Source organism: Gadus macrocephalus, chromosome 7, assembly GCF_031168955.1.
Source record: "Gadus macrocephalus chromosome 7, ASM3116895v1".
NCBI classification, from domain to species: Eukaryota; Metazoa; Chordata; class Actinopteri; order Gadiformes; family Gadidae; genus Gadus; species Gadus macrocephalus.
The window spans coordinates 18843201-18858146 of record NC_082388.1 but is presented as its reverse complement, the minus strand read 5'-3'; the positions used below and the strand labels follow the sequence as shown (position 1 = coordinate 18858146).

The window sequence follows — 14946 nt, the reverse complement described above, 5'->3', positions numbered from 1 at the left end:
TCTTATCTCAAATATTTAATGGTTTCAATTAAAAAAAATATTAATAACACTGATTTCCATTGCGTCGTCCCAATTGGCATCTTAATTCAGAATATATTTAGCATATATATTTAGCACGTATAAGCAATCTGCAAGCTATGCGTTGGCTAAGTCTATTCAGGAGGGGTTCACCCCTACAAACAACAAAGAAAGAAAACTATATTTAAGTGCATGCATGTGTTACGAATCAATTCACTTTCTCTTTGAAGTTGAACAGGCAATTGTTTTGCAATGCCCAATTATCATTTTTTCTGATGTCCACCTTACCTGCCTGTATTATATTTGTATGCTGTCTCCATTATAACACTGTGACCATAACAAGATAAGGTGAACTTTATTAATCCCAGAAGGGGAATTCAGGTGTCACAGCAGGAAAGTACAGGACAGTAATTGGAATAAAGAAATAAGGTACCAAATTTAATAAGAACAAATCTTTCACTCTATTCCACCACCCCTTTATCACCAAACCCAACCTAACCCCACCTCACCCACCAACACCCAAACCCACCCCTCCTCACATAACTCAACCCCACTTAACCCACCATCACCCATCCCCAACCAACCCAACCTAACCCCACCTCACCCACCTTCACCCAAACCCACCCACTATCACCCATCCCCACCTAACCCCACCTCACCCACCTTCACCCAAACCCACCCAACCTAACCCCACCTCACCCACCTTCACCCAAACCCACCCACTATCACCCATCCCCACCTAAACCCACCTCACCCACCATCACCCACCCCCACCCAGACCCCCTGGGCATGGACGGCCTGCAGCCCCTCCCGTCGGAGTCGGCCACCCTGGCAATGCAGCAGGCCCTGATGGCGGCCGACGACTCCATGGACGGGACTGAGGAGGAGGAGGAGGAAGAGGAGGAGGAGGAGGAGGAGGAAGAGGAGGAGGAGGAGGAAGAGATGGAGGAAGAGGAGGAGGACGGGCGGGAAGGACACGACCGAGGGAGGAACATGAGCGGCGGCGGGGGAGGGCCGAGGACAGAGCGCAGCAACATGGAGGACTTGGAGTAGGGAGTCACGCAGAGAGAGGAACACAAGTTCTCCGATGAGTACTCTGACATAGGTTTGATTGTTGTTATTTCACTTTTCAAGAACGTAAGTAATGAATGCATTTCATATTGCTCTGGCTTTCTGGTAAATCGTACTCGTTTCCCCCCCGAGACGTTTTTGAGATACGATTGTTTACTTCAGGATTCTTGAAAATCATGAAAATCTGTCATTCATCACTTAGACCAAGCTCCTTTTTTGTTTCTTGTTTTTTGAGGGTGAAATAAAATTATTCAATACTGGGATAAAATGTTAAGATGGAAATGCTAGCTTGTTGAGGAAGAAAAAAGGCTTGAGCTCTGACCTCTACTCAAAGAGACACTGTCTGGCTCACAGCCAAGCGATAGGTCAACCATGAACCCACTTGTTAATGTCCAGCCAGTGACCCTTTGGAAAACACCCTTCAGATGAAGGCTGTTTTCTAGCCATCGATGGAACGGTTCATGGAGACTATATAGAAGAACCTAATCTTACAGCCAGAATCACAACCGTCAACAAAAAGAGACACACAATATTCATTCGTTATTGAATATAGTCATTATGATTTGTATCCATCAATACGGTAGAATCCATAGATATCCATAGATAGTGTTGTTGTTTTTTATTTGTGGCTCATGCTTATCAATTGATCGATCCATACGTAGCAATATGCTGAGGCGGACTTCAAAATAAATTATCCTGATTGATCACCTATTCTATCGATGGGTAATCAAGATTATTTATGGATATAATTGCCATTTTTTAATGTAAGAGATCTCACGAAGAACGTTGGCGACATTAGCTGAATTACTTTGGTTGTTGAATGCAATGTGAACCGAAAGTGAGTACTATGACTCAAAAGTAAAAAAAAAAACTAAAAGCTAAAGTTTTAGTTTATGAGTGGGAAGAACCTCAACGAAAGGACCTTGGTGGCTAGTCACCTTTTTACATTTTTCACTCTCAAAACAATACGCCCACGTGCACACACACACACAAATCTATGGAGCTCACTGTATGCATTGACTTTTGGCACCGAATCACGTCTTCTAAAATGGCCCCCATGTTCCTCAGGTTTGAACAAACGAACAATGGTTCTTCTCATCATCTCTCTGTTTTGGTTCGGTTGAGAATTTAAACCCCAAGATGTCAAGCAAACTTTATGAAAATATTGATTTTCTTTCAATTTCCTTCCATGAACAAAACAACAAAAATGTAAATCAGTGTAAACTGAGTGCACAATGTATTTATAATGGGCTGTGTTTACTGGCTTCACATATTTATAACTTCTGTTCGTTTTTTCTTGATCTCAGCCATTGGCTCACGAGACAATGATTGGTAGAAGAATGTTAATATAACATTTTCTTCTTGGAATGATTTCTATATCAGGGGAGTGCCTGTTTTGGTCTAGTTCACAGCAACAAACCTAACTTCAACCATCGCCTGCAAATATTAATATGATTCTTGAACTGAGATTACCACACAAAAAAATAGCTTGTGCTTTTTTTGTGCTTTTCAAATGTTTGGATGTTTTTACAAAGAAACCCAGAAACACATCCTGTCCTTCCAAACGTATCTTGTTACCATGACAACAACGCTCTCTGAGGTCTGAGGTCACACTGAGGTCAAAGCTGAGGTCACACAATCAGAGTGGCAAACAAAACGTCGGGATAACCGACAGAACCGGCATCACATCACATGACTTTTTGCGAGAAAATAAGTTACGAGATTTTGCAGTCTCTTGAACTTATCTCCTGTGTGAAGGACTCTGAAGAAAAAAAAAGAAAACAAACTGTGAAACCATTTCAGTTTCGAACCTAAAGGAAGACGAAGAAAATGGAATCACTTGTTTATAATGTGAAGATTGCCTAGGTAAAAATAACGAAAAATCATGATATTGAATGTTCTGATTGTTAAATGTGAAGTTTGTCCCATCGATATTCTTTGTTTGTTTATTTTAGTTTTTTAAATGGATCTTCCAGAGCAAGTGACATTAGGGAATATTTTTATTTTGTTTATACACTTTGTTGTCATAATCTATTGTGTCTCAATAGACCAATTGTAATAATTAAAAAATGTAAAGATACTGGTTTTGACTTTGAGTCGTGCACACACTGCATTTCTTTTTCGCCAGGAATTTAAACCAAGTGATTTTCTTCCTAAAAGCAAATAATATCAAATAGGTCTCATAATCCTTAAAATTAACGTCTCAAGCCTGTATTATTTGTAATTAGTGTGTATTCAAATATTTCAAATGATTGAATACAGTTTGATTATTTTATTTTTTTATCTACCAGTGACTTTTATTGTCTCTGGTATGATTTTTTCTGTATAAAACTTAGTTGTCGCTCTAACTTTCTGAAGTACTGCATAGCCTGCATATTTATGAAACCTAATATAAAATATATGGATAGAATTGATCCTTAGTTCCAAATTCTAAACTCGTTCTGATTGGTCAAATCCAAATCTATCATCATTGCTCCAGCTTGGCTCAGTTTGTTATCACTCTCATAATGTTGTTGAAGTTAGCTGGAAGTTAACTTTGTAGGGACATGGACTTCACTTAAAGGTGATAGGTAAAAGCTATAATTTGAGTGAAATCTGAAAAACATGACATTGTCATCCTTCGGCTATTAGTGAGTGAAATGCTCTGTTCTGGTTGATTGGCCTCCCTCTCTATGAGAGTATTTAGATTTCAGACAGCTCCTGGCACATTCTGGACCAATCAGGGCATACCTTCCCTGATTTGTTCAGAGAATCAATTGCCTGTCAATCACATTCACACACACAGCGTATTCATCTCAATGGCAGAGGAACCTAGGGATTTTTTTCCTTTGTGTTTATTTTTTAAAATGTTGAGCTCTTTTGAGCTTTCTCTTGCTACACAACTCTAAAATCGTACCTACCACAGCTTTCAACGGTTACCCACCAGCAACAATCATCAAACATAAACAGCAGATTCTTTGATTAACAGTGACGTTTTTTGAATGAGGGGGTTGGGGCATTAAAGCAGGAACCCTCTGATTTCAAAACGTTGCTATATAAGCCGAAACATAAACACAGAGTCAACCACCCAGAAAACAAGAAGGCGTAAGTGATCATAACGTATTGTCCTTACGAACTATGCAGCGATTATAATATTGTTATTTTCTAAGGCTGTGATTCCATTAGTTGTTGGTTTAGCTGCTTTCAGCCAGCTGGTGTAGTGTCTTCTTCGGGTGTTAGCAGTCTTAAACACATCTTATTGCAAGTAGTCTAGCGTATTGTCAATGGAAAAAAAACATTTGCTATCTAAATGTTTTGATATGTTGAGAAGGCTGATAACTCTAATTTGAGTCTGGGCCTTAACTACAAGAATAGGCATCCGATCTTGTATGGCCTCTGGCCATACTGGATATACCGTATATTTAACAATATTATTTTAGCCAATCTTATTAACCGGATAACAACACAACATTACAAACACTACTACAATCTATCTCTGAAATGGCGAGAGACGAGAAAGATTCCTCTAATCCAACGTGTGTTTCAGATATTCGCCTTTATTATTGTTGACTAGATGAACACTCGTTCATCTGGTCAACGGTCGAAAGGGGCATGAAAATACACGCCTACTCTGCCTCTCCACTCTGACTGAGGAACACTGGTTTACAGTGGCAGAACTCCGCCACTCAAGCACATGTCGAAAATAGCTTTGGAATAACAGAGGCAGCAAAAGCCACCGGGGGTGATGAAGTTGTTTGAAGTGGGTCACAGCAAGCCAGAGTGGGTTTGAGCAAGATTTTCTGATAGACTTTTTTTTTACTGCTGCTTGAAGTACTGGCAAAGAGTCTACGGGTTTATCACAAACACAAGCCACCTTTTAACATGTTCATCTGGGCTGTGTTTTACTCTTGTATAAAGTCTTTGTATCAAGAAATTACTATGATGTTCAGTCAGTGTGACTAATATCTGGCTAACTTCGGACCCCTGGCTTTCTGGAAGTTCTGGTGGTCTAAATGCTGCTGGCGGTTGTACCATGTGGGCCATCCTACATGGCCCCAGATGTCGGTCCCTCTAATTAGACCTAGACTGGTCTAAGGCCGGTCCAGCCCAGATCCAACCCTCTCATTTACCACCATCCTCCCATGGATACTTAAAGCGCTGGCCAACGCCTGGCGGGGCCTTAGGAAGAACGCACTGGGAAGAGAGAAGGGAAGATCCACGTAGGTTTTTACTGAGCAGCCACGAGATAATCTGGTAAGAAGCTTGTTAATGTTATTTTGTTTCATATTGGCGCACGTGTGTTTATCATCTAATTAACTGAACATCAGAGAATGAATGCTTGTGTTGTATTATACTGTGTATTCATTTATCATTTATTTGATCAATTGCAAATGGTGCCAAAGTGTGTAGAATAGGGTTAAATGCAGAGGGAAACATCATCTCAAGGATAATCTTGTTTTTTCAGTGTAGTAGAGCAGTCTACTTACTACCAGTTTATTACTACTAGTTTATTCTTACGATATCATGATCAGATGATCTCACAGGGGGGGGGGGCGGGGGGGTTGAAAAACACAACAAATCAAAACGGTGTTTTTTAACTTAAAAACTCACAACTCAACTCAGACTCACCTCCACTCAAAACCTCAAGTCATGTCTTTTCCCCCACGATATGTGATCAGGTTTAGAGAACCCCCTGCCCCCCCCCTCCATCCGACACCACCATGGCCATCGCCAGAGAGGCCGCCAGGGCCATGCTGTCGGACGCCCTGCTGCAGCAGGGCTATGGCACGGGGCGCCTGGCCCAGCTGGAGCTGGAGCTGCCCCTGGATAAGGTCATCAAGTTTGTCTCCGTGGGCCTGCCGCTGCTGCTGGTGTCCATGGCCTTCGCCCGCGAGGTCTCCCTCGGTGAGCTCACCGTTTTATCATTATTAGTATCGTTATTGTTAATATTACTTTTATTAATATCAGGGGGTTTAACCCAGTTCCTTAACAGCTCGTAACATGTCCGGGAGCCCATTAGTGTTATTATTATTTTTTACCTCCGTCTGGGATTAATTATGTATGTCTTGTTTTATCATACATTTTTGGGGATATTTTCAATTAAGTTTTTTATTGCTGCTCTAAATTGGGGTTCTTCCTGCGCTATTATCAATCATCAGACACTATTAGGAAAACTACACCCAGGCCTATATCTTGTGCATGTTATATACTCTCCACTAAATTAAGGTTTATATTAAGCTTAGCATTGATAGGTTGATTATCTATTTATTTTTTATTTTTATATAATTTTATATAATTTTCTATATCAGACTTACACATCCATTGTTTGCCAGAGTTGTCAAACTCTGCTGGCTTCTTTCAAATGAACGGTTATTTTGTAGGCTGTACAAACACACACACACACACACACACGAACACAGACACACACACACACACACACACACACACACACACACACACACACACACACACACACACACACACACACACACACACACACACACAGGGGCGGCCCCAGCACATTTGGCGCTCTAGGCGAGCTTCACTCCTGCCCCCCCAAAAAAAATAAATAAAATAAAATAAAATAGTTTGTTAATTCCCCACGAAAACTGAATTGCAACCTTGAAAAACAGTTTTGCCCTGTAACTGCATTTCTTTCACATAAACACAACAACGATCGCAACGATGAACAAACATTAATTCAAGAATAAAATCCACGGAGGAAATGGCAAGCCTGTGCCCTGCTGAACTACGCTCCGACCACGCCCCCCTGTGAGACGGTTTATGGACACATGCCCCGTTTTGGGAAAGTTCACTTGACTAGTTCAGTTCATAGTTCACACATTTTAAAATGAACGAGTTCAGTTCATAGTTCATTCTTCAAAAGTTTGAACTAAGTTCACAGCTCTCAATATGTTGCGAGCTATAATGTTCTACATCTCTATATGTCTGCAATACCGCTCTCGGCATGGCATCTAAGCAATTTCGGCGCTCTCACACTTACCAGCCGTGTTTGTCTTCCTTAAAGGGTGTACTATGCAACGAGTAATATATTTGAAGTGCTGTTGCACTGGCTATGGTCGCTATACAGTGCGCCCCTATTTTAATCATGTCTTTTTTTATATAATGTAGAATAAATGGACATATCATTTTTGATATACCCGCCTCTGTAAAATCTTGAAATAACTATATGACAGGGAGTAGGACAACTTTGATTGAGGTACATATTTTCTTCTTAACTCAACTAAAGTGCCCGAAGCAATTCACGCATTCATCAACCTTTCCTATTTGGAATTCATTATAGGCAAAGAACAGGATTTAAAGATTTACCTTTCTCCTTTGCACGTTTCTCTTCTTCTTCCTTTCTCTTCTTCTTAAATTGCGTCCCGGATGGCTTTTGCCTCTTCATTTTCTTGATTTCGTTCTTGATTCTCGATTCTTGAAAACACTCTAACCAAACGCCTTATAGTACTAGCATGTTCTGACGAAACCAAGGAGGTAGGTTCCCCTTCCGTTTTCGATTTTTGGATCATTTTACCCTAATGTTAGATTTATTTTTTTTAATGTCAAAAAAATAAAATAAAAAAAATAATATATATATAATTGTGTTTTTTTTTTTTTTTTTCGGGCGCATTATTTTGCGCTCCCCCTCTAGATGGCGCTCTAGGCGGCCGCCTAACCCGCCTGTAGGGAAGGCCGCCCCTACACACACACACACACACACACACACACACACACACACACACACACACACACACACACACACACACACACACACACACACACACACACACACACACACACACACACACACAACAAACACACACAAGCTGTAGAGAGAGCGAGACAGAGAGAGAGAGACATGAGTAAGATGGGTGACCCAGGAGAAGGACTGAGCAGCCCAAGCCAGTGTGGTACAACCAGCTATCTCTGCAATCAGCCCCCTCGCGTCTGACGCTAATAGCCGCGGGGACGCTGGAGCCAGCGCCGGTGGTGCCGTAATTACAGCCCCAGACCCCGCATTACCGTGGCGGGCGGCGCAGCCTCATCCATACAAGCAGTCAAACAAGAGGACATGTTGATTAAGCAGAGGGCGCCTCGGCACACGACTGCACAGCGCGCTGTTTATTACGCTGCGAGAGGAAGCTATGGATCAGCGGCCGACTCTCTTCCTCCCGGGAGGTTGTTGAGTCTCACAACAGTGGCTGATTGATCTGTTGTCTGCTGTCTGGCGCGCCGCGCACCTGCCTCCTCCAAGACGACACTTTCTCCCGTTCCCGCGTGCACCAGCATCGCGTACAATGATGAGGTGTTGCTGCTAATTGGGAGGGTGTGTGAGCAGGGGGAGAAGGGTGGGGCGTTTTTTTTTTTTGTGTGTGTGTGTGTGTGTGTGTGTGTGTGTGTGTGTGTGTGTGTGTGTGTGTGTGTGTGTGTGTGTGTGTGTGTGTGTGTGTGTGTGTGTGTGTGTGTGTGTGTGTGTGTGTGTGTGTGTGTGTGTGTGTGTGTGTGTGTGTGTGTGTGTGGTCTCTCACATTATTATGTGAGAGAAAAGTCGAGAGGGACAAAAAAATAACAACGGGTAGACTTCAGTATTTAGACATTGCCCTTACAAGAACACGTAACAGCTCAGGCTACAATCACACTCAAATTTGGGGGAAGGAAAGAACTGCACCCATCCGGTTTGAAGAACAGAATAAGCAAAAAGAGAGAATGGAAAAGTCAAACAGAGGAACACATTTTTACAGGAAAGCTTCACGTCGCTCCAGTGCTCTTCAAACCCACCTCTGCTGTATAATTAAAAAGAAAAGTGGTGAGGGAGCCCAGCCCGATACTGACACGCTCTCATTCGACAAGCGCATGAGAAAGGGTTGAAGAATGTGAGAACTGTCTCTGTCATCCTAATTAGAATCTGATCAGCACAGAGAGCAGCTTTGATCGAGGCCAATTACTGGGTTCTAGTCGAGGTTGAGTTTATTGTAAGCAGGCCGAGTCGTATTCCTCGAAGGGCTTCTTTCTTATTTGCCTCGGTCTTTTCACCGCTACCGATGTGTAGCCGACGTCGGGATATTGACAAAAGCGCTTGTTTGCCGCGTGTGAAGTGATCCGAGGTTGCTTGTTGTCATGTCAACAGTTTGACGAAGAAAAGAAAACCCTATATATCTCGAAACACCAAAACATACGTTGTTGTTTGGTTTTATTTGTGAACAATGCACATATAGGATGAAAGTATACAGTTAGGGCTAGTAGAGTTATCTTCTCTGCCAAAGGTGACACAGACCCGGAACAATCTGCCTACAATCTGCCTGCCACACACACACACACACACACACACACACACACACACACACACACACACACACACACACACACACACACACACACACACACACACACACACTTGCGCACACACGCATATGTGCATATGTGTGTGTGTGTGTGTGTGTGTGTGTGTGTGTGTGTGTGTGTGTGTGTGTGTGTGTGTGTGTGTGTGTGTGTGTGTGCGCACACACACACATATGCACACACACACACACACACTGCAGTTTACAGTACAGTACAGTGTGTAATGATGAGATCAACTACATGGTGCCACCATGTTCTGAGCCCTAGATTAGATGGCAGTGTGCTTCATTTAGATGTGACGGTTGCCAGTAAAAATAAGAAGCTGTGCCTTGTCACTTGTACAACTCCCATGTAGCTCGGAGGAACACACCCATGGGTGTCTCCTCCCAAACGCTTGTCCAAGCCCAGGCCGCCCGATGCCAGATGGACGTTCCTTCAAGTGGTCGGGACCACATGTTGGTGATCTAAATATAAGGCTGCTTGGCCCGGGGGAGCCACGACTCTATGAAATTACTAGGGTAGCCATCCAGAAACATGTGATTTCTGCTCAGGAGGGCGAGAGATTTCTTCAGAGGAGGAGGAGGAATGGAAAAATAGGGCCGAGTTCAGATGTGTGCCTGCCAGTTGACCCCCAGTACCAGAACTACTGTTTTGTGTTTGTGTTTCTTTTCTATTTATGTGCATGTCATTTGAATGCATGCCTGTGTGCAAACATGCAGCATAATATGTTGCTTCTGCTATAGCTAGAGATGAATGCCATTTGGTTTGACTCTTTCATCCAAAGTGCCTTCCAAATACCCTGAGTTTATGTATAGGGAATCAAACCCTAGAAGTCTCAATGATATGCCATTGCTAGACAATTCCACATTAAAGCTCTGTCGACTACTTAGTACAGACGACCTAAAATCTAAATGCCTCTAAAATTGTAGTATGTATGCATCCATATTGCGCACGCATAATAACCCTACTTACAAAACTGTATTATCTTTGCAGGGCCGCAGATCAGCTGTTTCCCGCCAAGCAACTTCACGGACAAGCAGGCGGGCTACGTGGACACGTACTGCTGGGACACGCTCATGCACCACGAGTTCGACAGCCAGGGGAACTTTGAGGAGCGTTCTCTCTGGGTGCACAAAGTGAGTCGGGTTGATTTGAGTAGGTGCACTTCGTCCGACTTTGTTGTTTTTGGTTTTTGTTCTTTGTTTGTTTTTTTGTTGCCCGGAGCATATTTTTGAATTAGGTGTCTCGCTCCATTATTTTGTTTATCGTGAACTCGCAGTGGGTGGGGATTTCTGGAAGCAGTAGCTACTTGAAAACAACCAAAAAAAATTAAAAAGTCAAAGATTCGCGGCAAATAATTGCCACAAACTTCAGGTTCCTGCTGCTGAAGGCAAGCTATTTTCACGAGATTTTTCTTGGAATAATAATCGTGACATTTTAGACCTACTCATTAAAGTCACAACCTCTTCTTGCACAAGTTGATGGTGTATTTAATAATAGAGTAGGCTTTTCCTATTTTTAGGTCACGTCAAGTCAATTGTATTTGCATAGCCCTTAATCACGGTCAGTCTCAGAAGGGCTTCGCAGGTCCATATACAACACCCATCTATCCCCAAGGCTAGGGAAGGGCAAGGGAAAACTTCCTAAGTGAACATAAGTGTACTTTTTCTCTTGTCGTTATTTCGCTCTTATTTTTAGGAATGGTGCATTGACTCCAATAGAGTAGATTCTCAATATTCATCAAATCAATTCTGGGAATCGATTAACAAAATTAATAATATTGGAGTCGACTCCTTTTGTGGAATTGAAGAAGCAATCATCGATGCATTAGCAGTAAGCAATTTAATTGAATGCATGTGAATTAGTTTGTTTTTTATTTAAAAGCCTTTCCATACAAATCTATGTTTGATCATTTTGGTCTGATCCATTAGCTCGTATCAAATATGAGAAAAATAAACCATCAATCTTATTTTTTTGGGGTCCTGGAAATCAATTCCAAAAACATCTGCCACCTTCCGTCCCTAATCATTCTCCTCCGTACCCAGATGTTCCCCTACTCCCTGCTGGCCATGGCGGTGCTCATGTACCTCCCCGCCCTGATCTGGCGGCAGCTGGTCATGCCTATCCTGGGTTCGGACCTGCTCTTCATCATCGACGAGCTGGACAACTCCTACAACCGCTCGGTGCGCATGGCCCAGAGCATCCTGGACATGAGGCAGAACACCAAGAACCCGCTCACCTTTCAGGCCGAGCTGGACAGGTGAGGGCTGTGCACTGGGTTGGGCTTTGAATGTATAGTGAATTATGCTAATATGCTGCGCAACAATTAGCGTGTAGTGTGTGTACATAATGAGCACACAAAACAAATCTGTCACCGCCACGGTGAAATGCTAAAACGCATAATAAACCACAGTGTGCTTTGTCACAGTATGTGCCAACATTGACCTGTTGCGGGTTTTCCCAGAGCCAAGAGGAAGCGGTACTTTGAGTACCCTCTGCTGGAGCGCTACATGCAGAGCAAGCAGAACTCCTACTTCCTGGTCAGCATGCTGTTCCTGCGCGGCTTCCTGCTGCTCATCTTCATGACGGCCGCCTGCCTCTACCTGGCCTACTTCCACCTCTCGGCCTTCCTTCAGGACGAGTTCAGCTGCTTTGTGCGCACCGGCGCGCTGCGCGACCAGAGCTGGGTGCCCGAGATGGTGCAGTGCAAGATGACGGGCCAGCTGGTCTTCCAGGTCATCAGCGTGGCCAACGGCGCCATCTACGTGCTGCTGGGGCCCATAGTGCTCTTCAGCCTGGTACGCCTCTTCGTCTGGGACACCACCTTCCTGTCTGTGTATGAGGTGCTGCCCGCGCTGGGCCTGATCGCCAACCGCAAGCTGGGCTGCCCGCTGAACGACCTCAACGTGCTGCTGCTGTTCCTCCGGGCCAACGTGGGCCAGCTTCGGTCCTTCGGCAAGGTGCGAGCACTGTGCTCGCTGGCGCCCCCGCAGGTGGGCACCGCCACGGCGGACCAGGGCCTGGGCGCCATGCTAACCCAGGAGGAGCTGGAGGAGCGCGAGGAGGCTGCGCTGGAGCTGAGGGAGGAGGTGGACGAGGCCCGGGAGGAGGGCCGGCTCAACCTGGTGGACATCATGACGGTTCTGGGGGCGGCGCAGGGGAAGGTGGTCAACTGCGGAGAACAGAGGCCTCTGGTGGAGGAGAATATGACCCTGGGTACCGTAACTCTTATCTACACTCTCAAGCGCATTCTGCTAGTGGCCATATTCATCTACATCGTTTGGGATGTCCTGAAATGGATTAAGTGAGCCTCCTCTTGACAGGCAGTAAAATACATGAGAAGTGGGCTCTTTGGCCAACCATGAAGAGCTTTCTTATCTAGCGTGCTAGCCTACCGCAGAGCTGGCCCTCCTGTCATCATACTGATAAAGCGTCACAGGCAATACAGTAATGTTTTTTTGCGCACGTCCGCTATTTTTTGTGGTTGTGTGTTGCTCCTAATTGGTTGTTTTTCTTTGCCTTTCCTGCTGCCTAATCAAAGCGAACAGCCGGTTTTCTAAAATAGTCTCTTTGAAAGCAACCAAATAACATATAGGGGAATACATTGATTTTATTTTTCTTCTTCTAGTACTTCCCAGCCCTAACTACCCTCTCTGTCTCTTCACAGAGCCTAACCACCAGGGGTACCATGAGTTGAAGGAGACTACACCGTTTAGTCATATTTAGGCCACCCATGGCCTGAATCAATGCAATAGTACTCTAGTCAAAAGATGTGGGGAAGCAAATCCATGCTTTTCATTTTTATCTTTTTGTATTGGGTTGTACCAAACCAACCGAAATCAAAGAGCCTTTTTTAGAACGACATGGCAAACGCTTTGTGGAAGAGGTACGCTCATTTGGATGGGGTTTGGATGATTGTCAATCACACGCCAACTTCCAATCAATCTCAAATGGGTACGTTATAGTCTGCTACTTTCTACTATATGTTTTTAAGACAAATATATTGATAACAACCGACTCTGGAGTCGTATATATTAACTTTCCTATTGTTAATTATTGTTTAGTTGTAAAAAAAAAAATGCAATTATTGTTTTATTAATACATTTTCCATGAAGAAGAAAATGTTCAAACAATTCACACATACACATATTTAAGAAAAAACATAGGTCAGGTCAAACCAACTCTGAACTGTAGACTTGGATCTGAACTTATCTCTTACTGTAATTTTTGTCATACTGGTTTAAAACATGTTTTATTGTACCTCTATTTCACTATTATTTGTAATACTTCACATGGCCTCATGTTACTAAGGTCTTTAATTTATTTTCTCAACTGAAAAAATACATGAATATCATATGTCATATGAATAAAGGAGTATCACTTGCATCTGGGTAATGTTTGTTGTTGAAGGCTACAAAACTAGGCACGTCAATTAAAATCTTGCTTTTTTAAAACAATGCCAGGAAGATGCCAAACTATCTGATGCGCAATTTATTTCCGTCCTTACTTTCCAAAACAAAGCTATTCCACTATAGCGGTATAGTTCAATGAAGCACTGTGTTTCACACACACACACACACACACACACACACACACACACACACACACACACACACACACACACACACACACACACACACACACACACACACACACGCACACACGCACACACACACACACACACACACACACACACACACACACACACACACACACACGCACACACCAGGGCAGCGAGTGTTGGTGCTCTGGACAGACCTTTAATTTAAGATTAATCGACAGTACTTTATCAACCATCTGTAGGCTACCACTACTCAGTAAAATATGGCGGGAGGGTGCTTGGATATTTGCAATTATGTTTTTGCCATCAGACGACTGTTTATTTTTAATAATAGCTGAAATTGAAAGAAATAGCATTAAAAATCACCGACAATTACTTCTGCTGGCCGTTTTAAGGTGGTTGCACTTGCATTTCGCCACCAGAGGGCAGTAAAGAGTTATGGTATGGCGAATCCTTTGCTGACTTGATATCGTCCATGCTTGATATAACTAGCCACACTCGTTTACTTTACACCAATGTTGATGCACCATATTCCACAAAACTTTTTTTAATTAGTTTTTTTGTGTTAACGCATATTGTTAATTTCCATGATACATAGGCCTACGTATTTCTTCCTGAACCATCGTTTCTATCGAGCACCTCCTTATCTAACGGAAATAAAGGTCATGGCGATTAGAAAAAGTAAATCTACATTTGTGCCCTTCTCTGTGTTTCCTTATGGGCATCTAAACCTCGCGCTTAGCCAGGCCGCGGCGACATACGATGCCAACCTTAAAGACTGATATGAACGTATTTAGAAGAAAGGAAAGCACAACAATGAACGCTGTAATTGTGTGGCCCCCTCCTCCGATATAATTACTAGGGGAAATACAATAAGACCCCAAAACAACACCATGTGCCACCCAAGCACGACAATATCTTTTAATGCCCGCTTCCACCACACGCAATTAAGCACATACACATTCATACATGCG

The 14946-nt window shown here is 43.3% G+C and overlaps 2 protein-coding genes across 3 annotated transcripts in view; both read left to right on the top strand.

The window, feature by feature from the left end:
- Positions 1-1937, top strand: part of pknox2 (pbx/knotted 1 homeobox 2) — a gene marked incomplete at its 5' end in the record, with an annotated part of 3751 nt that extends 1814 nt beyond the window's left edge. The window contains one exon of the mRNA XM_060056483.1: positions 797-1937. Coding sequence (XP_059912466.1) covers positions 797-1071 — 275 coding nt within the window. The remainder of the gene's footprint in view (positions 1-796) is intronic.
- Positions 1938-5183: 3246 nt separating this feature from the next.
- panx3 (pannexin 3) lies at positions 5184-13797 on the top strand. 2 transcript variants are annotated; one of them, XM_060057171.1, is made up of 6 exons: positions 5184-5322; positions 5748-5973; positions 10405-10547; positions 11457-11671; positions 11876-12627; positions 13079-13797. In XM_060057171.1, the coding sequence occupies exons 2-6, from the start codon at positions 5790-5792 to the stop codon at positions 13135-13137; spliced, it is 1353 nt and encodes a 450-aa protein (XP_059913154.1). In that variant the 5' UTR covers positions 5184-5322; positions 5748-5789; the 3' UTR covers positions 13138-13797. The 2 variants fall into 2 exon arrangements, with proteins under 2 accessions (XP_059913154.1, XP_059913153.1); XM_060057170.1 differs by having other exon boundaries at positions 11876-13797.
- Positions 13798-14946: the final 1149 nt, after the last annotated feature.

Bases quoted from the DNA above. Each gene is read 5' to 3' on its own strand.
- panx3 (XM_060057170.1), top strand. From the start codon at position 5,790: ATGGCCATCGCCAGAGAGGCCGCCAGGGCCATGCTGTCGGACGCCCTG. The intron at 5,974-10,404 runs GTGAGCTCACCG...TTATCTTTGCAG, and splicing joins CGCCCGCGAGGTCTCCCTCG to GGCCGCAGATCAGCTGTTTC. The intron at 11,672-11,875 runs GTGAGGGCTGTG...GGGTTTTCCCAG, and splicing joins TTTCAGGCCGAGCTGGACAG to AGCCAAGAGGAAGCGGTACT.